Raw genomic sequence first — 26,872 nt, 5'->3', positions numbered from 1 at the left:
ATGAGCGCCGCAACCCCTGAGTCGTCCGCGACTGGACCTAATGACTTTACCTTTAGAGGAGGCAAAAGAATGTCCTAAAGCCAAGCTAAACAAACTCGATTATAACAAACGACAGAAAAAGACATGAAGAACTTCTCTAATGAACTCACTAATTTGAAAAGGAAGAAATTAAGTAGAGATTGCAATGGCTATTCAACAAGTGGAGTTTATTTATGGCTTACCCCCACTGGACAGGTTGGAAAAAAGTCCAAGAGACCTACTAATCAGCAAACTTTAACCACTCCTCCAGATTATGATAGTTCTAGTTTTTCTAGCCGGAGTAGAACAGATGAAGATAGGGAACCTAGACTCAAATCGTTGTCTGCCTGTGCCAGCAATCTCCCAGTGCCAGGTTCCTTTTCTGCCAACCCTATCATCCTCATTAGACCCTTAGAAGATTATTTAATGTCACTTGCCTGAGGAATACATCAGACAGAAAAATACATTTTACGTTGATGTGTATATGACTATGTTTGCAAAAATGTCCTGAATGGGGTAACTGTGCCCCTGAAGGACTAGGTGATGAGAACAGAAATTGTGCGGTGGCAGTGGGAGGCCCCATTAGCTAAAGTGGTACCTCAGGTTAAGAACAGTTTCAGGTTTAGAATTGACCTCCGGAACGAATTAAGTTCCTAACCCGAGGTACCACTTAATTTTGGTATTTTGTTAGAAGCTGCCCAGAGTGGCTGGGGAGGCCCAGCCAGATGGGCAGGGTACAAACAAACAAAACAAACAATATTATATGTACAACCATCCTGTCTATCAGTACTGACTTGCTTGGGAATTGGGTAGATCAGCGCAAAGCTGCAAAGTTGGGTAGTAGAGACTGCCAGATGGAATGGTGGGCCCAGTGGTCCTTGGTGCACTTCATAGAATTGTATTTCTGCAGTGCACAACCTCTGCCTTTCCTCCTCAGCGTGGGAAATACCAAGCTTCCCTCTTCTCAAGTAATAGAGGTGCTGAATGCTCTGCATGGTTTTTTCCAAGTTCAATCTTCCAGTTTGAGATTCTGTTCAGTGGCGCTTCTTTACCTCACAAAGGAGATGGACAAGATTCATCAGCTCGTGTGCGAAGTTAAATATCCTCCGCTTTAATCAGGCCAGGCATTGGTGCCATAGCCAAGACTCAATGGCAGGGGGTGGTTGTACCTCCCATACAACAATACTGATGTCTTCTCTTTTTCCCATAAGCTGGCAGGATGGAAAGTCTACTTTCTCAATCCGGTCGGCGGATGGTCCGGGAATCAGTGTGTTTTGGCATGAGTAGAATGTGTGCTTTTATTTAAAATGCATCTCTGGGTTATTTGTGGGGCATAGGAATTTGTTCATCCCCCCCCCCCTCAAAATTTAGTCCATCCTCCCACAAGGTCTGAGGGACAGGGGACCGGCCCCCTGCTGAAAAAGTTTGCTGACCCCTGGTCTACTTCAATAGTAGCCTTTTGCCATATTCACAAGTCATGTTGCCTTCATAATCTCCTTATCTCTTTGCTTTCCATTATAGGACGTTCCTATTGTGTTCGGACTCAGAGGATGCTGAACCAGTGTTTAGAATCTCTTGCTCAGAAAGTTCAGAGTGGTGTTGTCATAAACTTTGAGAAATCGGGACCTGATCCACCCTACATTGGGGAAGGTATGGTAAACGCTTTATGACCATTGTAAACTCTTAAGGTTCATAAATGTGCAAATGTCTTTAGTAAAAAAAAGGACAATATTGCAAAATCAGAGTAGATTCTGTACACAGTATTGTTTTGTAACTTTGCTTCCGACATTTCTGTTGAACAATTATCTTCTTTGAATGCTTCAGCTGGTTCATTTCTTGCTCTGGAAACGATTCTCCTGCTGCTTGTTTTCATTCTTGGACGCAAAACTAATCTTTTATCTTAAACACAAAACCACCACACAGACTTTTTAATCTCCCCTGCCCCCAAATTATCTTAGGTGCAAAACTGTTGAACGGACTTCCTTTTCCCCAAAATGTCTTAGATGCACAACCACTACACAGACTTCTTTATCTTTCCAACTCAAAATAGCAGTTTTACAGCTAATTCGTTCGTGCGCAGCTTCGAGAAAACGCATCTAAGTAGCGATAGGAAAAGTAACACTCGAGACCTAATGTGCTGTACTAACTTATTGTTGTTCTCCTTTTGGATTTTTTTATAATTTATTAAGAGAAATTTAAGTCCATACATTTTATCAGTATTACAACCAATTGCATTTCCCCTCCTCCCCCCCAACCCTCCCTCCCACCTCCCTCCCTCCCTCTCCCACCCTCCTCGGACTTTCCTCAGCTCCCTTTACTGATTTACTTATTCATGTTGGTTCTGTATGTTATAAAAATTACACATTTCCCTGATGGTTCATATTCTACTAATAAAAAGTTTGTGTATGTTTATTCAAACCCTGCCAGTGAGTTTAAGTCTGTTGCTTTTTCAAATAATTTGTAAAAAGTTCCTGTTCTTCCTTAAAGTCTCTGTTGTCCTCATTAGTTTTGCCAGTTCCGCATAGTTGATCAGCTTTTCTTGCCATTGTTCCTTCATTGGTACTTTGTCCTTCTTCCATCCTTGTGCTAGCAAAACTTTTGCCGCAGTGGTAGCATACAAAAACAAATTCTTTAATTTTTTTGGCAAATTTTGTTGTTGTTGTTGAGTCGTTCAGTCGTGTCCGACTCTTCGTGACCCCATGGACCAGAGCACGCCAGGCACGCCTATCCTTCTCTGCCTCTCGCAGTTTGGCCAAACTCATGTTAGTAGCTTCGAGAACACTGTCCAACCATCTCATCCTCTGTCGTCCCCTTCTCCTTGTGCCCTCCATCTTTCCCAACACCAGGGTCTTTTCTAGGGAGTCTTCTCTTCTCATGAGGTGGCCAAAGTACTGGAGCCTCAACTTCAGGATCTGTCCTTCTAGTGAGCACTCAGGGCTGATTTCTTTAAGAATGGATAGGTTTGATCTTATTGCAGTCCATGGGACTCTCAAGAGTCTCCCAGCGCCATAATTCAAAAGCATCAATTCTTCGGCAATCAGCCTTCTTTATGGTCCAGCTCTCACTTCCGTACATTACTACTGGGAAAACCATAGCTTTACCTATACCTTTGTCGGCAAGGTGATGTCTTTGCTTTTTAAGATGCTGTCTAGGTTTGTCATTGCTTTTCTCCCAAGAAGCAGGCGTCTTCTAATTTCGTGACTGCTGTCACCATCTGCAGTGATCATGGAACCCAAGAAAGTGAAATCTCTCACTGCCTCCATTTCTTCCCCTTCTATTTGCCAGGAGGTGATGGGACCAGTGGCCATGATCTTAGTTTTTTGGATGTTGAGCTTCAGACCATATTTTGTGCTCTCCTCCTTCACCCTCATTAAAAGGTTCTTTAATTCCTCCTCACTTTCTGCCATCAAGGTTGTATCATCAGCATATCTGAGGTTTTTGATATTTTTTCCGGCAATCTTAATTCCGGTTTGGGATTCATCCAGCCCAGCCTTTTGCATGATGAATTCTGCATATAAGTTAAATAAGCAGGGAGACAATATACAGCCTTGTCGTACTCCTTTCCCAATTTTGAACCAATCAGTTATTCCATATCCAGTTCTAACTGTAGCTTCTTGTCCCACATACAGATTTCTCAGGAGACAGATGAGGTGATCCGGCACTCCCATTTCTTTAAGAACTTGCCATAGTTTGCTGTGGTCGACACAGTCAAATGCTTTTGCGTAGTCAATGAAGCAGGAGTAGATGTTTTTCTGGAACTCTCTAGCTTTCTCCATAATCCAGCGCATGTTTGCAATTTGGCCTCTGGTTCCTCTGCCCCTTCGAAATCCAGCTTGCACTTCTGGGAGTTCTCGGTCCACATACTGCTTAAGCCTGCCTTGTAGAATTTTAAGCATAACCTTGCTAGCGTGTGAAATGAGCGCAATTGTGCGGTAGTTGGAGCATTCTTTGGCACTGCCCTTCTTTGGGATTGGGATATAGACTGATCTCCAATCCTCTGGCCACTGCTGAGTTTTCCAAACTTGCTGGCATATTGAGTGTAGCACCTTAACAGCATCATCTTTTAAATTTTAAATAGTTCAGTTGGAATATCATCACTTCCACTGGCCTTGTTGTTAGCAAGGCTTTCCAAGGCCAATTTGACTGACCTAAAATCCCTAATAGAAATGCTTCCAGCTTTTTAACAATGTCATTTTAAACATTTAAAAAAATTCATTATATATCATTTCCCAGTATTTTTGGCTGCTCTACATTCCCACCACATATGATAAAAAGTCCCTTCTTATTTTTTTGCATTTCCAACACATGCTTGATCCGGTTTTATACATTTTTACCATTTTGAGTGGTGTAATATACCACCTGTACATCATTTTCATGTATATTTTCCTTCAACAAAGAACAGTCTGTGAATTTCAAATTCACTTTCCATAACTTTTCCCAGTCCTCAAATTGTATATTATGTCCTAAATCCTGTGCCCATTTTATCATTACCGATTTAATCTCTTCATCTTTCGTTTCCCATTCTAACAAAATACTGTAAGCTTTCTTCAATAACTTCCCATCTTCTTCTACAACCTCTTTTTGAAATCTAGAGATTGTATAACTGAACTCTTTTCTGTTATCTCATTTTGTATTTTAGATGGACTTGTTGATGTCACCAGACCTATCAATTCTTTTGGTTCTCAGCCATGGCACAGCTGTCATAAGCTCATCTATGTGAGGCCTAATCCTAAAACGGGCGTTCCTGTTGGGCATTGGCCAATTCCAGAATCCTTTTGGCCTGATCAAAATTCACCAACACTGGTATGTCGCAGGGCTTTTGGGCTTCTTTACAGATATGGTCAACGTAAATGTCTCTTGGTGAGCGTTGGTAATATGGTGGAAAGTAGCTGGGCAGCTTAGTCAGTAGAGCATGAGACTCTTAATCTCAGTGTCGTGGATTTGAGCCCCACCTTGGGCAAAAAAGGTTCCCGTGTTGCAGGGGGTTGGACCAAATGACCTTCCCTTCCAGCTCTGATTCTGTTTTCAAATCGCATCCAATCTCAAGGATCACTGGGTAGCCCTAATACATGGGTTGGCAAAATAAGGCCCGCGGGTTGGATCACGCCCAATTGCCCACGGACAGTCTTGGAATCGCTGCTTGGATCGGCGTGATTGTTCGGCCTGTGCCATTTTTTAACAATTTTTTCAGGTGCCTTCACCCCCAACACACACACACCGCAACACCGCCTCCTCCCTCCCGGCTTCTCCCTGCCCCGCGGAGGAAGGGAGCTGGAATTTGATTGCTGCCAGCCAATCCATAGCCATGCCGCCTACGCGCCCAGGCTCACCACCCACCCTCGCTGCCCATGGGCATCGTGATAGGTGTGTCGTGGGGCTTCAGCTGGAGCTGGGTGCATCTTCGGGCCCCATGCCTGGTTCCTGGGAAAGCTGACCCAGAAAGGCTCCCAACCACTGGCAGGGAGGCGGAGGAGATAGGAAAGCAGGGGGAGGGGAGGGGCAGTGAATCGGCCCCCTCCTAAAAATGTTTGCTGACCCCTACCCTAATACCCCCCTCCCTGCAACCTCTTAATTCTCCCACTGTGGGGAGCATACAGGCCATGGGTAGGCAAACTAAGGGCCTGGGGCTGAATCTGTCCCAATCACCTCAGTCCATTCCCTGGACTGTCTGGAAATCAGGATGTTTTGACATGAGTAGAATGTTCCCTTCTATTTAAAATCCATTTCTGGGCTATTTGTGGGGCCTGCCTGGTGTTTTAACAAGAGTAGAATGTGTGCTTTTATTTAAAATGCATTTTTTGTATATTTGTGGGTCATAGGGATGCGTTCATTTCTCCCCCCTTAAAAAAATCTAGTCCAACCCCCTACAAGGTCTGAGGGACAGTGGACCGGCCCCCTGCCGAAAAAGTTTGCTGACCCTTGATACAGACCAACCTTCTGGAACATTGCGGGTAGCTGTAGATTCTTTGCCACGTTTTGTGGAGGATTATGAAACAAGGAATAAATTAACGTTCTTGGCTAGCTGGCCAATTGGCTCTGGGGATGACGCCCAGTAAGCTCGGTAGTGGCACCCGCCCTGTGGAATGCCTTCCCACCAGATGTCAAAGAGAAAAACTACTAGACTTTTAGAAGACATCTGAAGGCGGCCCTGTTTAGGGAAGCTTTTAATGTTTGACAGACTATTGTATTTTAATGTTCTGTTGGAAGCTGCCCAGAGTACCTGGAGAAACCCAGCCAGATGGGTGGGGTATAAATTATTATTATTATTATTATTATTATTATTATTATTATTATTATTTCTATTTCCCTTTTCCTCCAAGTGGTTCTTATTCCTTTCTTTCTTTCTTTCTTTCTTCCTTTCCCCTCCCCTCCTAGCCTCCCCGCACAGCCCACCCAGTGGTGAGGTTCTCCTGCATGGATTGCGAACCCATGGTTATTGACAAGCTTCCCTTTGACAAGTACGAGCTCGAACCATCACCTCTAACGCAGTACATCTTGGAGCGGAAGTCACCTATTGTGTGCTGGCAGGTATTTGCGATATACCCATTGCAGGGTTCCCAAGCCAGTCCAGGGTAAACTTCGCAGGGGAAAGTAGAGAGAATGCCTTGTATTAGTTTGCCCCCCCCCATTAGCAGCGAGGTCATCGTATGCTGAAGACCCCAGGTTGGGACCTCAGCATTTGCAATCCAGCTTAGCAGAGCTGGAGAAGAACTTTCTCTTCCTGAGGACTGTTCACAGTTGAAACATCGGTTTTCACAGCTGATTAGACTTCTGCCCATGCACCATCACGAAATTTGCAGAGTTGCTAATCCCTTACAGCCCTTTAGTGCTGCTATGTGCCATGTTTTTTAGATAAAAGTTCAGAGAAGTTGCAACGTTTAAAAAAACAAACAAACCCGGTAAAGGACCCCTGACAGTTAAGTCCACTTGCGAACAACTCGGGGGTTGCAGTGCTTACCTCGCTTTACAGGCCAAGGGAGTCAGCGTTTATCTGCAGACATTTTTTTCCCCAGGTCATGTGGCTAGCATAACTAAGCCACTTCTGGCGAAACCAGAGCAGCACACAGAAATGCCATTTACCTTCCTGCCGGAGCAGTACCTATTTATCTACTTGCACTTTGATGTGCTTTCAGACTGCTAGGTTGGCAGGAGCTGGGACTGAGCAACAGGAGCTCGCCCCGTCGCGGAGATTTGAACCGCTGACCTTTTGATCGGCAAGTCTTTGGCTTAGCAGTTTAAACCACAGCACCACCCATGTCCCTTTCTGCAATGTTTTGAGAAGCTCATATTTATAATAACGATACAAGAATTATCAAAATTGATCTCATTTTATTCAAGCCTAGCCTTATTTTCGTTTAAGGAGCCCAAGCAAAAGCATTCGTTTTCTCCCAGGCTATTGGCTAACCATACCATCTACCGCGCCATGCACCTGTGCAGAAGAGGCACCTCCGGTTGCAGAAACTTCGGGATCCGACCGGAGCGGATCCCGTCGACAACCGGAGGTACCACTATATCTTGGTTTGGTAAGGGGGAGGGGGAGAAGGAATCTTTGCTTGCAGAAGCAATGCCTCTCCATAAACCAGGCATGTCCAAAGTATGTTCCTGGGGCCCAATTCGACATGCCAGTCGGCTTAATCTGGTTTATTTCCTGGGGTAAAATCCTAAAAAAAACCTCGACAGCTTCAATCCTAAAAGAAGCTCAACTTTGGGTAAAATCCTAAAAGAAGCTCAAAAACTCCAACCGCCCCCCCCCAAAAAGTTCCAAAAGTTCTGTTCTAAAGAAAGCTCAAGTTTGGGGTAAAAAATTTTTTTAAAAAAGCTCAACATCTTCAATCCCAAAAGAAGCTCAACAACTTTGGCCGGCCCTCACACATGTTCACTTCATCAAATCTGGCCCTCTTTGGAAAAAGTATGAGCACCCCGATCTGTGGCCTTTAAATTGTGAGTGTGGGGAGTTATTGTTTTGGTTTGCTAATATACTATGCATTTTTGTGTCTTTATACTGTAGACTGTGTTTTGATCCTTGGATGAAGGGTGGGGTATAGATATTTAATAAATAAAAGATTCTGACACTTAAAAAAAAAACACCACTGCACTTTGCGGCCCTTGATCAATTATTTACCCATGCATTTGCAACTGACTCAAGTGGATCCAGAGCATTTTCCTAATTGCTTAAACAACTGTCAATCAAGTGGGCAACACTATCTCTATGATTCTTAGTCCCGTGAACCAGTTTTAAGCGGACTATTTGAGCGATCTGCTTGAGTAGCCAAAAAAGGCTCCACTTGCCCCATGGAGGGATGGAGATATCTACTCTGACCTGAACCCCCCCAAAAACGGGCCTTCCTGTCCCCTAAGAAAAGCTCAACAGTATTGATCTGAATCCCAAATAGGGGGTAGATTGCAGTCTCTCGGGAGTTGGCCACACCTGATTCATAACATTTTCTTTCTTCTAATCATCATAAAATAATTACAGGGCAGGTCACAGCATAGTATAGCAAATACATAAAACCTACCAAACAAAGTGAATTTACAAGAAGTTCAGTCAAATTGCGTGGTTCCCCCCCCCCCCCCCGTCAACTTGAATCAGAGTGTCATGCAGACCAGCTGCTTTTCTCATCGTATTAACTGTGTTGAGGTAACAGCTGTCCATAAAGAAATAAGAGTAATTTTATTATAGATGCTTTGTGCATTGGTAGCTCTGTTCAGCCAGGAAACTGCCCTTTCTGTGCAGTGCTGTAAATGGGCAAAAAAAATGAGTAGATGCCCAGGATTCCTCCCCTGAATCTCCGAGAGAAGGGGGAAAACAATTGTGCCGTGTCTCTTGCGAAAAACACATGCCACGCCGTGTCTGAAAAATGCCAGGACGTTTCAAATTCCTTTGAAGGCCAGCAGCCCCTTGCGTGTGCTAAACTTTTGCCTCTTCCTTTTGTCATTCTCCAGGTGTTTGTGAGCACCAGCGGCAAGTACAGCGAACTGGGCCACCCCTTTGGATACCTGAAAGCCAGCACCACTCTGACGTGCGTCAACCTCTTTGTCATGCCGTACAACTACCCCGTCCTTCTCCCCCTGCTAGGTGAGTGTGGTGCAAAGCGTCTCAGCGCAGCCGAGCAGGAAAGGAAGCCTGTCCGCCCGCGGTGTTTACTTGCCAGCCGTTTTCTTAGGCGGGATGGGAGGCCGGAGCGCCTCAAGGGTTGCAGGCGGCTCCATTGGAAGAAGAGGGATTTTTACACCCGCCCTCTCCCTTTTTCTCTCTGCAGCAGAGGAGGAGAGCCGCCTGGTGCCTGGGCATGTTTGACGCTGCTCACCTCCTCGACTCGTAGCTCCTTCCTTAATTGGAGTAAGGTTCAACCTCCGTTCTTTTCCCCTCTTTTCAGGACGTTGGTGCCTGCATAGTCTTTTGCAGCAGCGTTGTGTTGCCCATTTTTCATTGGGCTTTGTGAACTGGGGCGCACATTTCCAAAGGGGGCACATGGGGAAGAAGGCATCCCAGAGAGGACTAGAATATTGTTCGTTACAGTACGTTCCCGGGACCACAAATGTATGCCTCCAAGAAACAAATGGGATTAGAGTGGTCTGGGAATCAAGAACAACTCTGTATGGAGCTGAGTGTGTTCTTCCAGAGAGGCAAGAAATATGGTTACCAGGCGACCCCCTTTCCTGGGGACAGTTGCCGGATTTACAGACCTTTCCCTGGACAAAATCCATCCCCGGATTTCATTTCATGTCCCTGGTTTTATATTTTAAGTGTGGTAGATTTATTAGCATGGAATGAAGGTTGCGTGATAGGTTCAATGGCCCAAGACGGGGACTTTTGGCAAGGCAAAATGGCGGACGCCACGGCAGCAAGCAGCTCCGGAAGCCAGTCAGAGCGAACTGCGCTACCAGGCTGGCTCTGGGCTGCTGAGAATGCCGCGGACACCACCACTGCAGAGGGGCAAATGGGGACGCCTGGCGCATCAATGGGGGGAGCCACTGACCCGCCCCCCCACGACCAAAATCGAGCCGCGAGCAAGAGCATCTGGCTGACTGCCCAGCAGTGCTCTGGGGCCAGGAAAACCCTGGAGCCAACACGGAGAAGGAGGAGAAGGAAGAAAGAGGAAGGGGAAAAAAGAGGGGAGCCCCAACTTTGCCGTACCACTGCTGGATATCGTCTGGGGACTGATTTGTAAATCCAGGGACTGTCCCTGGGAAACGGGGTCATCTGGTCACCATAAAATAGAAGCTACTTCTTGCCTCTCTGGAAGAACACACTCAACCCCATACGGATTTGTTCGTTTCCTGGACCACTTCTCGAAAGGTTCCAATCACATTTGCTTCTTGGAGGCATATATTTGTGGTGGCTGCATTTTAAAAACACATGCTCTGCTGAACCTGCTCTTCCATGCCCCCTTCCCCGCCACTCTTTAATAGAAAGTTTTGGGGAAACGCTCAGGCAGGCTTCATGGACCCCCTGGGGCCTTCCAGAGGCTTGGAATTGCTTTGCTGCAGCTCATGGTGTCCTGAAGTGATCTCGTTTCTCTGCCCCAAAGGAAACACAACTGTGGGGTTCCTCCTGACTGCAACCCGTTAAAAAAATTCTTTCCCTGACATTCATGTAGAAAGAATTGTACATCAGAGGACTCTGTTTTTGTCTGCATCAGCCTTCCTCGTTCAATAGGTGCTATTTGTTGGATGTGCCGCCCCTCTTCTGTGTGGTACCCCTTCTGTCAAATAACCCTTGGATTCTTCCAGGAATTAAGCTACAAGGAATTTTTCCCGTCTCAATAATGGCACATGTAGGGTACCTTGTTTTGGGTCAAGCTTCTGGGAATAGTTTTGACTGTGAATAACTTCTCAGATACTTAGTAACTTACTGTAATTTTTCCGTGGACAAGACTAGGTGTTTGTTTGTTTGTTTACTGTAAAGCAGGCATGTCCAAAGTCTGTTTCGGGGACCTACTCTGGCCCACCGGTCGGTTTAATCTGGCCCCTGTGGCAGTTTATTTCCTGGAGTAAAATCCTAAAGAAACCTAACTTCAGCCCTTAAAGAAGCTCTACAACATCAATCCTAAAAGAAGCTCAACAACTTTGGTTGGCCCTCACGCATGTTCACTTCATCAAATCTGGCCCTCTTGAAAAAAGTTTGAGCACCCTGATCTATGACATTTAAATTGTGAGTGTGGGGAGGGGGGTTATTGATTTTGGGGTAAAATCCTAAAGAAAGGTCATCAACTTTGGTCAGCCCCTACAGCCCTTCACTTCATAAAATCTGACCCTCTTTGAAAAAAGTTTGGACACCACTGCCTAAAAGAATGTTAAAAATGGGGGTCATCTTATACATGGGGGTCATCTCCCCCCATTTCCATAAATTTGTGCCCCCGAAAATAGGGGTCATGTGAGACACAGAAAAATACACACTTAAACCATTTCACTTTCAACAGTACCACAGAATAAGAGTTCAAAGTGTGGGCTCTCCCCTTTGCATGGGATTGTAAGGGGAATATATGGAATGTGTTGGCATCTAAAATGAGGAGAATCTTAAGTTGTTTAGGATAGGACTTCAGAGGTCTTCAGACTGAGCTGCGATTGTTACTCTGCTAAGATCCAGCTTAACTTTTGGCTCTGTGGATCCTTTCTGCTGCCTGTGTCACAACTGGATATATAAGGAGGAGAGAAGCTAAAGAGCGAGAAACATAAAAACTCTCCGGATCGTTGTTCTCAAGGGTCGTTCCTACAGAGCATGACTGCTGGGATGCTGTGACTGGAACGTGGGGCACGCGGGTGACTGGTCTTCTTTCTCCTCCTTGCAGACGACTTTTTCAAGGTTCACAAACTGAAGCCCAATCCGAAGTGGCGGCAATCTTTGGACAACTACTTAAAAACCATGCCTCCCTACTACTTGTTGGTACGTGCCTCTTGAGAACTTGATGGGCCTAAATAAATGAATTGGTGGCTGGAGGTCCTGGGCAGAACGCTTCTCACATGTCTTCTGCTGGAAACCAAACAGGTTCAAAAGCCATAAATGCTTTGCAGCTTGGCACGACTTACTGGCCTCTCCTCCTCTTGTGACTGCCGTCCAGCGCAAATCCAGCATTTGTTCTTTCGCTTCTCCCTCCCCCCCCCTTGGGAATATTTATTTGCTACGACTGGCAATGTGGGAAAGCTCCTAGCGAAGCCCCCCTCCGCCCCCAGATAAATCTCATTTAACAACAGGCTGGGCTAGGGAGGAAGCTGGTGGGCGTGGTGGGAGCAGCAGAAACCTCCCGCATTGCTTGGGCAAGCCGCCGCCGTATGGACTTGCCATATCCCGGCAATCGGGGACTCTTGCCTCTGTGTGGAATCAGCTGGTGGCGCTGCACTGCAAAGCGCCACGCTGGCAGTGTAGCCCGATGCCCGCCAACAAGCCAACCAGAACCCACCTTGATTCCCAAAGCGTTAATGCCAGGCTTCCGCAACCTCGGCCCTCCCGGTGTTTTTGGCCTACAACTCCCACGATCCCTAGCTAGCAGGACCAGTGGTCAGGGATGATGGGAATTGTAGTCTCAAAACATCTGGAGGGCCAAGGTTGCCTGTGTCTGCCTTAGCTTGACGTAACACTGATCCACAAGGAATTTTTTAAAAAAACAAAAAACGGAAAAACATTTTTTAAAAAAGAAAAGATTTGACCGTCTTCTTACTTTTTTGTGTTTTGTTTTCCTTATAGCCGTTAAAGAAAGCCCTAAGGATGATGGGAGCTCCAAATCTGATATCAGATAATTTAGATTGTGGACTTAGTTACAGTGTTATCTCTTACCTTAAAAAACTCAGCCAACAGGTAGTATCGACAAAACCTTTGCAATGAGAAGTACATTGATGATGATGATGATGATGATGATGATGATGATGACTATAATGATGATTTGTTTTTATTTTTAGTGTGTTGCTCTGGTTGGATAAATGCATTGCTTAAGGATCCCCCCCCCCCCCGGTTTTTTGAGATGGGTAAAGACTGGCCTACGTTTCCGTTTTCATGTACAGTGAGGGGGGGGGAGTATTTGATCCCCTTCTAAATTTGCCCATTTGCCCTCTGACAAAGAAATGACCAGTCCATAATTTTAATGGTAGGTTTATTGTAGCTGTGAGAGACAGAATAACAACAGGATAACCCCCGGAAACCCAGAAGACAAAAGTCAGAGATTGGTGTGCATTATAATCGGTGAAATAAGTATTTGATCCTGTCAACCAGCCAGATGTCAGGCTACCTGGTATCTTCACTGTATGTAACGAGCTGAGATTAGAAGCACCTGCTGCAAGGAAGAGGTCTTACCTGTAATCCCAGCTCGTTACAGTACCTGTACAAAAGACACCTGTCGACAGAAGCAATAAGTCCAGCAAATACCAAAGTAGCCACCATGACCAAAACCAAAGAGCTGTCCAAGGATGATGATGATAATAATAATAATAATAATAATAATAATAATAATAATAATATACCCCACCCATCTGGCTGGGTTTCCCCAGCCACTCTGGGCGGCTTCCAACAGAACATTAAAATGCAATAATCTATTAAACATTAAAAGCCTCCCTAAACAGGGCTGCCTTCAGATGTCTTCTAAAGGTCTGGTAGTTGTTTTTTTCTTTGACATCTGGTGGGAGGGCATTCCACAGGGCGGGTGACACTACCGAGAAGGCCCTCTGCCTGGTTCCCTGTAACTGTCAGGGACAAGATTGTAGACCTGCACAAGGCTGGACTGGGCTACAAGACTATTGCCAATAATCTCAGGGCAGCTGGGACCATAGTCACCATGAAAACAGTTGGTAACACACTGCGCCGTGAAGGACAGATCTTTCAGAGCCCGCAAGGTCCCCTTGCTCAAGACAGCACACATAGGCCCGTCTGCAGTTTGCACATCTGAATGACCCAGAGGAGAACTGGGTGAAAGTGTTGTGGTCAACAAAATTGAGCTCTTTGGCATCAACTCAACTCGCCATGTTTGGAGGAGGAATGCTGCCTACGACCCCAAGAACACCATCCCCACAGTCAAACATGGAGGGGGGCATATTATGCTTTGGGGGTGTTTTTCTGCTAAGGGGACAGGACACCTTCACCGCATCGAAGGGACGATGGACGGGACCATGTATCGTCAAATCTTGGGTGAGCACCTCCTTCCCTCAGCCAGGGCATTGAAAATGGGTCGAGGATAGGTATTCCAGCATGACCATGACCCAAAACACACGGCCAAGGCAACAAAGGAGTGGCTCAAGAAGAAGCACATTAAGGTCCTAGAGCAGCCTATCCAGTCTCCGGACCTTAATCCCATCGAAAATCTGTGGAGGGAGCTGAAGATTCGAGTAGCTACACATCAGCCTCAAAATCTTACTGACTTGGAGAGGATCTGCAAAGAGGAGTGGGACAAAATACCTCCTGAGATGTGTGCAAACCTGGTGGCCACCTACAAGAAACGTCTGACTTCTGTAATTGCCAACAAGGGTTTTGCCACCAAGTATTAAGTCATCTTTTGCAAAGGGATCAAATACTTATTTCACTCATTATAATGCACATCAGTCTCTGACTTTTGTCTTCTGGATTTCTGGGGGTTTTCCTGTTGTTATTCTGTCTCTCATAGCTACAATAAACCTACCACTAAAATTATGGACTGGTCATTTCTTTATCAGAGGGCAAGTGGGCAAATTTAGCAGGGGATCAAATACTTTCCCCCCTCACTATAAGTCAGACTTCCTCAATCTTGGCCCTCCAGATGTTTTTGGCTTCCAACTCCCATGACCCCAAGCTAGCAGGACCAGTGGTCAGGGATGATGGGAATTGTAGTCTCAAAACATCTGGAGGGCTGAGGTTGAGGAAGGCTGATGTAAGTGGTGGGGGGCTGCTGGAAGAAGGTACTGAAGAAGTACCTTACCTGCCGCGTGTTTTTAGTTTGCTGCTAATGAGCATTGCAGTCAACATTGCGGATGATTTGAAAGAGTGGCAGCTGTCAATCTTGTGTGGCTGGTGGCTGAAGGCCTCCTGTCTTCCTGAACCCATTTTTCATAAAGACTTCCTAAATCTGTAACTTCAAAGTGCTATTCCAGTGGTCAGCAAACTTTTTCAGCTGGGGGCCTGTCCACTGTCCCTCGGACCTTGTGTGGGGCTGGACTAGATTTTTTTTGGGTTGCGGAAATGAACGAATTCCTATGCCCCACAAATAACACAGAGATGCATTTTAAACACAAGCACACATTCTACTCATGTAAAATCACCAGGCAGGCCCCACAAATCACCCAGAGGTGCATTTTAAATAAAAGGACACATTCTGCTCATGTCAAAACACTCTAATTCACAGACCGTCCACAGGCCGCATTGAGAAGGCAATTGTGCCGGATCCGGCCCCCGGGCCTTAGTTTGCCTTTGTTGTCGTTCAGTCGTGTCCGACTCTTCGTGACCCCATGGACCAGAGCAGACCAGGCACGCCTATCTTTCACTGCCTCTCACAGTTTGGCCAAACTCATGTTAATAGCTTCGAGAACACTGTCCAACTACCTCATCCTCTGTCGTCCCCTTCTCCTTGTGCCCTCCATCTTTCCCAACATCAGGGTCTTTTCTAGGGAGTCTTCTCATGAGGTGGCCAAAGTACTACCCATGGACTATTCCCTTGCTCAAATTTGCCCTGTTCCCCATGGTATTTAAGAAATGCGACCAGTGCTTCCTCCTGTTCTGGTTTTGCCGAATATTAAATAGAGTAATCAGCTGCTACCGAATTTTTCCGTGTATAAGATGAGCTTTTTTGACCTAAAAATGGGGTTCAAAATTTAGGGTCATCTTATACACGGGTAGTGCTGAGCAGGCGAATGGTTTTTTGGCGCGAGCCTATTAGTGGTGATTGGCCGCTAGGTCGTTGGGGGGAGGATGTCGAAAATCGCTCACCCTCCGGAACGCAGCACACAACTGCCTGTGTCGCTTCCAGTTGCTGCTTCCAATCTCGGGCTCGCGCTTTGTTCCGGCGGGCGAGCGATTTTCGGGATACTTTCCTCCCCCCAAACAATCAAGAGGCAAATCACCACTGAACATCTTGGGTTCACGCTTTGTTCCGGCGGGTGGGCAATTTTTGGCATTTGCTGCTTGATGGGGGGGGTGCCGAAAACCGCTTGCCCACCGGAACACGGCACACAGCTGCTCGTGTCACAACTGCCCGGTCGCTGCTGTTAGCCCTCCCGATCCCACTGCCACAGCCAATAGACAGTTGCCCTTGTTGCCGCAAGTGGGAGTGTGATTGGCAGCTGCCGGACAGCTGATAGGTGGTTTCTGTGATGTGAGTGGTTGTGTGCTGCTTTCTGGTGGGTGAGCGAGTTTTGGCATTCCCCCCAAATAGTCCTCCCCCCATAGCTCAATACTCAATAAGGGGGGGGTATCTTCTACATGGGGGCGTCCTATAGACGGAAAAGTGTGGTAAATGTCGGCTAAAGCTTTCTACCTTCCTATGGACAAGGAGGATGGAAGGATTCAGCTCACACACAACATGGGTGGATTTTGCTGATTTTGGAGAGTTTGGAAATGTTCACTTGAGTATCATGCTTGCAGTTCTAGAAATCGGCATTCCCCTCCAGGTGAAGCATCTTGAAATACTGAAGCAAGGGCCTTATTTTCCAGTGAAATTCTAGTCCAGTGGTTGCCTAACTTGGCCCTCCAGCTGTTTGGATACTACAATTCCCATCCTCCCTGACCACTGGTCCTGTTAGCTAGGGATGATGGGAGTTGTAATCCCAAAAAATCTGGAGGGCCGAGTTTGCCTATGCCTGCTTTAGACACAGGCCTTGAATCTTGGGAGTTCTGTGACAAGTAACCCTCAAACCATGAGTAGGCAAACTACGGCCCCGGGGGCCAGATCTGGCCCCATTGCCTTCTCAATCCGTTCCTTAGTTTGCCTACCCATGGACTAGATGACGGGTAGGCAACCTAAGGCCCAGGGGCCGGATGCGGTGCAATCGCCTTCTTAATCCGGCCCGTGGACGGTCTAGGAACCGGTGTGTTTTGACTTGAGTAGAATGTGTCCTTTTATTTAAAATGCAACTCTGGGTGATTTGTGGGGCATAGGAATTAGTTCATATTTCCCCCCCAAAATCTAGTCTGGCCCCCACAAGGTCTGAGGGACAGTGGACTGGCCCGTGGCAAAAAAAAATTGCCGGCCCCTGCTCTAATCCATGGGGAAGCAAACAAAGGCCCACGGGCCGGATCCGGCCCCATCACCTTCTCAATCTGGCCCACGGACGGTCTGGGAATCAGCATGTTTTGACATAAGGGGATGTGCCCCTTTAAAAAAAAAAAAAGGCACCTCGGGGTGATTTGTGGGGCATAGGAATCCATTCATTTCCCCCCCCCTCCAAAATCTGAACTGGCCCCCTGCTGAAAAAGCTTGCTAACCCCTGCAACTCTTTCAGTATGTAGACAGCAGGTTTGGGTTGCCTTTTGACGCAGCCAGAATTTGCTTTACGCTGACTGCCATTTGCTTAATGTACCCTGTGCTTTTGTCGTAGACGAAAATCGAGTCAGAGCGGATCATAGGTTCGGTGGGCAAGAAAGTGCCGCAGGAGACGGGCATTAAAGTGAAGAACCACTCTAGCGGCCTCTCCCCTATCCAGAACAGGGATTTCAAACAGCTGCTCCGAGAGATCTCGGGGGAATCTCCGCTCAGGCTGTCCGAAACAAGCGCAAAGGAATTTGCCGGATTCCACATAGGGCTCTTCAACAAGGTGGGTGTGCAGCGACATTCGCTCAAACGTATGAAATGGAGTCGTCGTCGGGAATGGAAAGAAAAGAAGGGGGGTGGAAAGGAAGGTGATTTTTAACCAGTGGTGTCCAAGCTTTATCCAAAGAGGGCCAGACTGGATGGAGTGAAGGGCCGTGGGGACTGACCAAAGTTGTTGAGCTTTTTTTAGGATTGAAATTGTTGAGCTTTTTGGGGGATTTCCACCCAAAGTTGTTGAGCTTTATTTAGGATTGGAGTAGTTTTTTGGAGTGGTTCTTTGAGGATTTAAGCTGTTGAGCTGCTTTTAGGATTTTATCCCAAAGTTGAGCTTTTTTTAGGGTTGAAGTTCTTGAGCTGCTTTTAGGATTGAAGTTGGGCTTTTTTTATTTTATCCCAGGAAATAAACTGCCACAGGAGCCAGGTTAAACCGACTGGCGGGCTGGATTGGGCCCCCAAAACACATTTTGGTCATGCCTGTTTTTAACTGTATGTGGTGGGTCTGTAAGGAGATGAAGGCTTTCTGGGAAATGATTTATTATGAACGTTAAAAATGTTGAAATATATATTTGTAAAAAAACAAACTAGAAGCCTTCTTATTAGGCATTGTAGGTAATGAAATTCATAAGCAAGATAAAAGACTTTTTATCTGCAAGAATTGCAGCAAGGATATTATTAGCCCAATGGTGGTAGGGTTGCAAGAAGTTTTGTAAGGTGGACTTTATCAGTTACAGTGGTACCTTGGTTTACAACCATAATCTGTTCCGGAGGTCCGTTTGTAAACCAAAACAGGTTTTAGCCCAAGGTCTGCTTTCGCTAGTGGGGCCTCCCCCCCAAAAATTGTTTGTCATCCAAAAAAAAGGTTGCAAACCAGGACCCGCACTTCCGGGTTTGACTTGTTTGTAATCTAAAATGTATGCAAACCAAGGTACCAATGTATTGCAAAGTATAATATAAAAATGGTTGATTGATGGTTAGTATTTAGTAGTAATAATTATAATTCCAAAATGCAGTATTAGATTATAAATAGGGAAACCATGAGTCGAGGAGGAGGGAAGTCTCAGGCTGTTGCAGCCAAAGGCTTTCTATATTATATAGCAGTTGAATGTTACGTTTTGCAAAACTAATAAAAAAATTTATATATATGAAAAAAATAAACAAGGTGGGTGTGACATGGCACCAAGGGGGAATAAACTGCTTGCTTTGCAGTTTCCATCTTTGCAAATGATCTGTTTTGTTTTGACAAAAAACAGGATCTGAAGCCACAGGCTTACAGGAATGCTTACGATATTCCTCGCCGCAGCCTTTTAGACCAGCTGACCCGCATGAGGACGAACCTGCTGAAAACACACAAGCTCATTCTTGGCCAAGACGAAGGTGGGTGCCGTGTTTGTGTGGCACTGAATTGAGGTTGTACTTTGGTTCCTTTAGATCAGGGGCCGGCAAACCACAGCTTGCAGGCCAGATCCGGCTCAATTGCCCTCTGCATCTGGCCCGCGAACGGTTCCACAATCACTGCTTGGATCGGCGCGATCACCATTTTTTTTTTTTTGAACCCTCCCCCAACTGCATCTCCCAGCATGCTCCAGTGTTTTTTTCCCTCCATAACCAATTATCAGATCTCTTTGAAATTTTACACAGAGCTCCATAAGATGAGGATTTCAGGAAAAAATACACCAGCGCTCAAAAGATTTTATAAATGCCTTTTTATGGAGGCGGAAAAAATAAAATGTACATGTGCCAAGGATCTAAAGAGGGACATACAGTGCCAATTTTTTGAAATTTTGAAGTGCTGTAAAATTAAAACCGTTTGAGATAGAGGGGGGAAATTTAAGGGAAGGGTGTATACACCAAGTTTCATCCAAAACCCGAGATGGTGGGTGACATGATGTGGAATGACCCTTTCGGGAAGTTTCAGTCTTCTGGAAATGGAGTGTAGTGTCCTTTCTGTTTCTGTTGCAGACTGCCTTCATAGTGTCCCTGTGGCTCAGATGGGGAACTACCAGGAATATCTCAAGATGATGCCCCCTCCACTACGAGAAATTGACCCAGATCAGCCCAAAAGACTGCATACTTTTGGGAACCCTTTCAAGCAGGATAAGAAGGTAGGCCGATTTCATGGGGTCCCCTTCCCCCCGGCAATTTCTCACTGCCCGTGAATGAGTGGAGTTGCCCCTTTCTTACAAAACTAGAAGAAGAATGCTGTGGGTTGTTCTTAACGGGTAATGATGTGTCTTCCAGGGCATGATGATTGATGAAGCAGACGAGTTCGTCGCTGGTCCTCAGAACAAAATCAAGCGCCCAGGAGAGCCCAACACGCCAGCTTCTCTGAAAAGGAGGCGCAGTATGTCCCCACTGCTGAGGCGGCCCCAGTCTCCACCAGCGATAGCCAACCATATCAGTGGGAAGGGGCCCCCTTCTGCTTCAGGGACGTCAGCCAACACCACCCTCAAAGCCATGCCAGCTTTCAATGGTAATTTGTGCTTAGCTTCCTAAAGGCTCCCTGAGCGATTTCCGTCTGCCTCTTTGTGTGCTTTTGACAATGTGTGTAATTCGGTGAAAAATGCATATATATTTTTGTCTTGTGTGCACTGAGGTTTTGTCTTCTGGAATCATTTTTATAAGCAGAGGAATTGAACTGTTTGACGCTATTGTAATAAAACATACCCAGAAGCACTATAATAAATAAGCAAGCTAACTTACTGAAACAAAACTCCCCAAGCATGCTCCGGGCAGCTTCCAACAAAATATTAAAAGTACATTAAAATATCAGTCATTAACAACTTGCCCAAACAAGGCTGCCTTCAGATGTCTTCTAAACGTCAGTTGGTTGTTTATTTCCTTGACATCTGACAGGAGGGCGTTGCACAGGGCGGGTGCCACCATCGAGAAGGCCCTCTGCCTGGTTCCCTGTAACCTTGCTTCTTGGAGGGAACCACCAGAAGGCCCTCAGTGTCCGGGCAGAACTGTGGGGATGTAGACGCTCCTTCGGCTATACTGGACTGAGGCTGTTTAGGGCTTTAAAGGTCAGCACCAACACTTTGAATTTGGCCCGGAAACGTACTGGGAGCCAATGCAGGTCTCTCGGGACCAGTGTTATGTGGTCTCAGCGGCTGCTCCCAGTCACCAGTCTAACTGCTGCATTCTGGATAAATTGCAGTTTCCAAGTCACCTTCAAATGGAGCCCCACGTAGAGCTCATTGCAGTAGTCCAAGCAGGAGATAACTAGAGCATGCTCTACTCTGGAGAGACAGTCTACGGGCAGGGAGGGTATCATCCTGCGTACCAGATGGAGCTGGTAGACAGCTGCCCTGGACACAGAATGGACCTATGCCTCCATGGACAGCTGTGAGTCCAAAATGACTCCCAGGCTGTGGACCTGGTCCTTCAGGGGCACAGTTACCCCATTCAGGAACAGGGAGTCCTCCACACCAGCCTGTCCCGTCCCCCAAGAATAGGACTTCTGCCTTGTCAGGATTCAACTTCAATCCGTTAGCCACCATCCAACCTCCAACCGACTCCAGGCACTCACACAGGACCTTGACCACCTTCACTGATTCCGATTTGAAAGAGGCAGAGCTGGGTATCATCCGCATACTGATGAAAGCCCAGCCCAAACCCCCTGATGATCTCTCCCAGAGGCTTCATGTAGATGTTAAAAAGCATGGGGGCAGAGGCACCCCACAAGTGAGAGCCCAGGGGTCTGAACACTCATCCCTCATCACCACTTTCTTAACACGGCCCAGGAGGAAGGAGTGGAGCCACTGTATAACAGTGCCCGCAGCTCCCAGCCCCTCTAGATGGTCCAGAAGGCCATATTGGCGGTTTAATGACTGCCTCTTTCAGTGGCCCTCACAGAGGGAAGCATTCGCCACCCAGTGGATCCCATCACCCAATCCTTCCCGGCTTGCTTTCATGAGCCAGGATGGGCAAGGATCAAGGAGACAGGTGGTTGGTTTCACTCGTCCAAGCAAGTGGAACAGATTGGAATTGATTCCATACAACTTGACTAGACAGGACTCTTAGCACTCTCCCACCCCGTCCCTGATCCCACGGTGGAGTCTACCCCTTTCCAAACCTGAGCAATTTTATCTGCAGAAAACTTTCCAAAACTGTTGCAGGAGATCTTGGGGTCTTTACAAGGCCCCGGTGACAAAGGTAGTTCCGTGAAATTGCGAACCACCTGAAAGAGTTTCCTGCTGCTGTTTTTTGCAGATGCAATAGAGACGGGGAAGAAAGTATTCTTCGCCGTTGCCCTTGCCACTCACTAGGCTCGACGTTGAGCTCTTAACTCGTGTCTGGTCCGATTCAGAATGAGTTTTCCGCCACCGGCGCTCTAGCCATCTCCGTGATTGTTTCATTGCCCTCAGCTCGGGGGGAAACCGCGGGGCAGTCCAAGCTCCATACAATCGGAGAGGGCGCTTTGGAGCCAGACGGTCAATAGTGGGCCCCCAGGGAATCAGTTGAAAGGCCATCAGCATGGGATGAAGCACCCCCTACCACTCTCTGGAAACCAATTGGATCTATTAAGTGGCAGGAGCGGCCCATCCAAATCGGTCCTGACTCCCTGCAGAGGGGAAGGGTCATGGAGAAGTCCAAGTGATCTGGTCATGACACTTCTTTTGTTTCACTTTTACTTAATGTCAGATTCCCCCATCACTAGAGGTGAACCCCAGGTCTAAGGCATGTCCGCAACTATGAGTTGGGCCAAACTTATTCAGGGACTGCCCCACGGAGGCCATGCTTTCCATGAGGTCCCGAGCGGCCCCTTGTAAGGTTGTGTCGGTGTGGATGTTAAAATCCTCTAGGCCAACCAACCTAGGAGTCTCCAGGAGCACATCTGCCATGACATGAAGCAGCTTGGGCAGGGAATCATTGGTGCAGTGAGGAGGTCGGTACACCAAAAGGAATCCTGCAGTGCCCCTATTGCCCACCTTCTGGAACATGCACTCAGAGGACTGGGTCTTCCCAAGAGGGCGCCTGGTGCAAAGCAGTGACTCCCTAAAAACCATGGGTTGCTGTGTGTACAAGAAACCTTGTGGACAAGCAGCAGCAAGGACAGGCCTGTCTGCTTCGTCCAACCAAGTCTCTGTCACACATGGCCAGGTCAAGTCCTCCAGCCACGCTCAAGTCATGGGTGGCAGCGGTCTTGTGAATCATTGACTTGGCATTGCACAGGTCATGTGGGTCTCCCTTGCTGATTCCACTATCCATCCAGTCAAGACCAGACCCGGAGGCAGGGATAGTCTTCAAACAACGACTGAACTTCATGACAGGAACGTGCCCCAGCCATTCTGTCGGCTAGGGCACACTCCCTGGCAGCCCTCACCCTCTCCCCTTAAGAACCTAATACAAACTATAAAAAAATAGAAACTTTTTTTTTAAGAGAAGGGTTACCACTGATGAGCCAAAAATAGGGGAGCTGAGCTTGTAAAGCAGTGGTGGCCAAACTTGGCCCTCTAGCTGTTTGGGGACTACAACTCCCATCATCCTTAGCTCACAGGACCAATAGTTAGGGATGATGGGAATTGTAGTCCCAAAGCAGCTGGAGGGCCGAGTTGGGCCACCACTGTAAGGAAACGGGCCTGGTTTGCCTGGGAGCAGAGAGACCTGGGGCGGGTCCTTTAGATACCTTGATCTTGGGGCCATTTGATCTCAAAAGGTTGGTTGTTTTTTTAAAACCACAGGTGTCATTCCTGTTGGTTGCTATCAAAATGAATTCATGCTACACCTTACCACTGCCGAAAGAGTTGTTTAAACACAGCCTAACTGGTTTGTTCCTTGACTGATTAACTGTGTAATTAACTATCAAATTCCTCTCCCCGCTTCATTTTTAGGTCCTATTTTTTGCTTTCTGCTGTGGTGCTCCCATTGCTAGAATTAGGATCTTGAGCCGCCTAGGAGGTGCCTTCTGCTGGGTGTTTAGCTACTACTAATACTAATAATTTATTTCTGCCCCGGCCCATCCGGCTTGCTTTCCCCAGCCATTCTAGGCGGCTCCCAACCAAATATTAAAAACATGATCAGGGATGGCCAACTCCCAAGAGAGTGCCGTCTACTCATGGAGTTGAAGACTGGCAGTGATCTACCCCTTTTTGGGGGGTTCAAGTAAAAGTTGTTGAACTTCTTTTAGGGAGCAGACCCTGTTTTATGGGGCTCAGGTCAAAGTTCTTGAGCTTTTCTTAGGGAACAGGATGGCCCTTTTGGGGGTTCAGGTCAAAGCTGTTGACCTTTTGGGTGGGGAGCTGGTGTACTGGTTGGGTGTGCCTGCGATACGGCATTGAGCATTACGAAACTTCCCTAAGAGGGCTCTTTTTTTCTTTTGGCAGATGCAAATAGCAATGCGGTCCTGGATGGCAACGGTGAGAAGAAAGCTGAACACTTCCAGTCCCTGGACAAGCAGGGAGATGGGCTGCCTATGCCCATGATGGCCTTGATCCCCCTGCCCCCAGCAGCCCTGATGGATGATGACCTGCCCGGCGAGGTGGACTCCCTGCCCGGCGAGCTGAATTGCCTCGGGGAAGACGGATTGGACCTCAGGCCTGTCGCCAGCTCCCTGCTTCGCAGACCTGTCAGCTACAGTGTGTCTTCAGGGGACCCAAAACTCCTACCGGGATCCGCACCCGGGACCGTGTCCCATTCGGTGAAAATCACGCCCAGCATGTTCGAAGGGAGCAACGAAGTGATCAAAATCAAAGTGATGAAGGAGGTCCGGAAACCCGGGAGAAGTGAGTGTCAGAGAGGGGGCTGGGTTGTCCTGAGGGAGGTCCTGCGTTGCTCCCGCCAGCCCAGATAGAGTGCCAGGGCATCCAAAAGCAGACTGACTTTTCATGGGTGTGAAATGGAAGGCAGCTCTGATGAAGCTTGTGGTATTTCATTCTCCGCCTCTATCATTTATTGCAGGGACACTTCAGTTCCCGGGGCGCGCGGGGCGTTTTCTACGGTGCCAGTCTAGCTTGGCACCTTTCAGAATTTGTGAGGATCTCTTTTTTTTAGAGTTGGCAGAAATGTAATTGTAGAGTTCGTCTGTAAATGGCAGCAGCCACCCATCATAGTGGAATTCACATTTAGAAACCTGTGGAACATGACCACGAGAGAAAGTGACTTGTCAATTTAGTGTGGAGTGCTGTTACAAAGGGGAGAGGAGGAAATCTGTGCTAGCAGGAAAAAATGTCTTTTCTGCAATGAGGAGGGTCAAGTCGAGGCAGCAGACTGGCTCATTTATCACCAGGCTTGTCCCATGCGATCCTGCACAAACAGCTACGCCCCAGGAATGAAGAGGAGTGGCCTTTAGGAGGACACTGAGGGTCTAATAAGGGCAAAAATTCCACCATGGTTAGCTTCCAGCACTGTGGGAGAGTTTGAGATAGCAGCCACTGCTTGGAAGCAAAGGGCAGGGTTGAGGGCAGGATTCTGATGGTCTTACCATCGCTACCATGATCTCACTTTTTGTTTTGTTTTTTAACTGTAGATTTTGAAAAGATTTTCTCTCTCCTTGAAGAAGTTCAAGGCCCTGTTGAAATTCAAAAATATTTCATTGAATTTGCTATCAAGGAAGCAGCAAGGTTTGTATCCAGATGACATGTTCAAAGCTTGAGCAGTTATGTGCATGTGTTATGATAGTGGCCTGTTTGCTTCTTGCTTATTGTGCTGCAAGATGTTCTTTGAAACCGCTGCCTTTGATGGTGGGAGGAACCTCTTTTGCTCATAGGTTGCTGGGACTTAACATTCCAAGCACAGGAGGGTGTGCCAGCTCTGGCCATGCATATGTTCTACAGAGTAATGCAAAGGCATTTGTTTGTTTCAGAGGGGGAACTTGGAACAGAAGTGCAAAACCCACATTAAATTGCTCCCCCCCCTCTTTCTCTTAGGTTTAAAAAACGGGTGTTAATTCAGCACTTAGAGAGAATACTAGAGGAAATAGAGTTCAACAGCCTGCACAACAGAGTTAATCATGTCAACAGTAGATAATTGTGCCCCAGCAAGATGAGTACATGGGCCAGGGAGAACAAGTTTGCTGTGTTGAAGAGGAGCTGAAGAGGACGTAGCAGCAGCTGCCCCTGGCAGTCAGGCGGCTTTTCTGTTGGAATCTGAGAAGAAGGGTGGAGTTTTTTACATTTGCAAGCCTCTCTCAATGGAAACTGGGCTGTGACCTTAATGGATTTGCTGCAGGGGGTCTGGCGCCCTCCCTCCCCACCTCACATTGAAGGGCCCAATCTGCTCAGTGGGCTGAAGAAAAACACTCAGTGCTGCCCTCTGCTGCAGGTGACGAGAATTTACTCATTTGAACCTTTGTTCTAAGACACTTTTTAAAGAGCTGCTTTAGGCAGCAGGTCGAATCTGGTAAAACAAAAATGCATACGTTTTATCTGCGCTTGTGTTGGAGAGAGCCTTTGTTCAAAAAGGAAAAAAAAGAGGAGAGAGAGAAATCCCTTCGTGATGGTAGTGCATGTTGCTGCTACAGACACGAAGGCAAAAGTTTCTGAGAACTGGCAGCCGACCCAGGCATGAGTTTTCAGGGTATCATTGAATTTGAGAGTAAAGCAGCTGCTGAAACTGGGTTGAGGAAAAGTGGTCAAGAGCCCTGTGACTGCTGCTCCTGGTAGCCACTAAGCAACCTACCTCAGCCTCTCTTCTCTTTTGTCTGCAGACTTTATGAAAGCGCGTGCCTGAGGCTCCCCAGGTCCTGACTTCAGTTCTCTTTCATCTTGTGAGGAGGATGGAGACTCTTCACGTGGACTTGGCCTTGGAAGCACTTAGAAGGAAACTTTGGGGTTTTTAAAAAACAAACAAACAAAAACAATCCCTGTCCCCCAAATAATACACGTACGTGTGTGTGTTTCACTTTTTGAATGTTCATATGAAAAGAGATTATTTTGGACAGTGTTGTTTACCAGATCCTTAATTTGATATATCAAACAGTGTGTGCGTGTGTGTGTATATACACACACACAGAGATGAATTTTTTTAGCACTTGTAAATAATAAAAATCATTTTATGGTTTCCTACGAAGTGCCTAATCTGAATGAGGTGCTGATGAGGAATCCCTGGTAATCCCAGTTGCCTGCAAGCACAAGAAACAAAAGAACAAAACACCCCAAAAACAGAAGACCCCTGCTGTTGTCTTCCCTCCTTCCTCCAAAAGACCACTTTGA

At 46.9% G+C, this 26,872-nt stretch overlaps 1 protein-coding gene across 4 annotated transcripts in view; it reads left to right on the top strand.

Moving 5' to 3' along the window:
* LOC117039929 (integrator complex subunit 6-like) overlaps positions 1-26,528 on the top strand; it is a 43,571-nt gene extending 17,043 nt beyond the window's left edge. The window contains exons 6-19 of one of the 4 annotated variants that reach the window (XR_004425807.1): positions 1,540-1,668; positions 4,658-4,821; positions 6,394-6,546; positions 8,962-9,094; positions 11,811-11,905; positions 12,704-12,814; positions 17,509-17,724; positions 18,971-19,094; positions 19,680-19,822; positions 19,959-20,190; positions 24,047-24,445; positions 25,189-25,282; positions 25,589-25,982; positions 26,368-26,528. Coding sequence is in view for 3 of the 4 variants with exons in the window: in XM_033137322.1 (XP_032993213.1) it covers positions 1,540-1,668; positions 4,658-4,821; positions 6,394-6,546; positions 8,962-9,094; positions 11,811-11,905; positions 12,704-12,814; positions 17,509-17,724; positions 18,971-19,094; positions 19,680-19,822; positions 19,959-20,190; positions 24,047-24,445; positions 25,189-25,282; positions 25,589-25,688 (2,093 nt within the window). In the remaining variant the exon portion in view is untranslated. Of the gene's footprint in view, positions 1-1,539; positions 1,669-4,657; positions 4,822-6,393; positions 6,547-8,961; positions 9,095-9,278; positions 9,501-11,810; positions 11,906-12,703; positions 12,815-17,508; positions 17,725-18,970; positions 19,095-19,679; positions 19,823-19,958; positions 20,191-24,046; positions 24,446-25,188; positions 25,283-25,588 lie in introns of those variants that run through there. The other 3 variants (XM_033137322.1, XM_033137324.1, XM_033137323.1) reach the window with 3 other exon arrangements.
* Positions 26,529-26,872: the final 344 nt, after the last annotated feature.

Source organism: Lacerta agilis, chromosome Z (assembly GCF_009819535.1).
Source record: "Lacerta agilis isolate rLacAgi1 chromosome Z, rLacAgi1.pri, whole genome shotgun sequence".
NCBI classification, from domain to species: Eukaryota; Metazoa; Chordata; class Lepidosauria; order Squamata; family Lacertidae; genus Lacerta; species Lacerta agilis.
The sequence above is the reverse complement of the archived record's forward strand: the minus strand, read 5'-3'. Positions and strand labels throughout refer to the sequence as shown.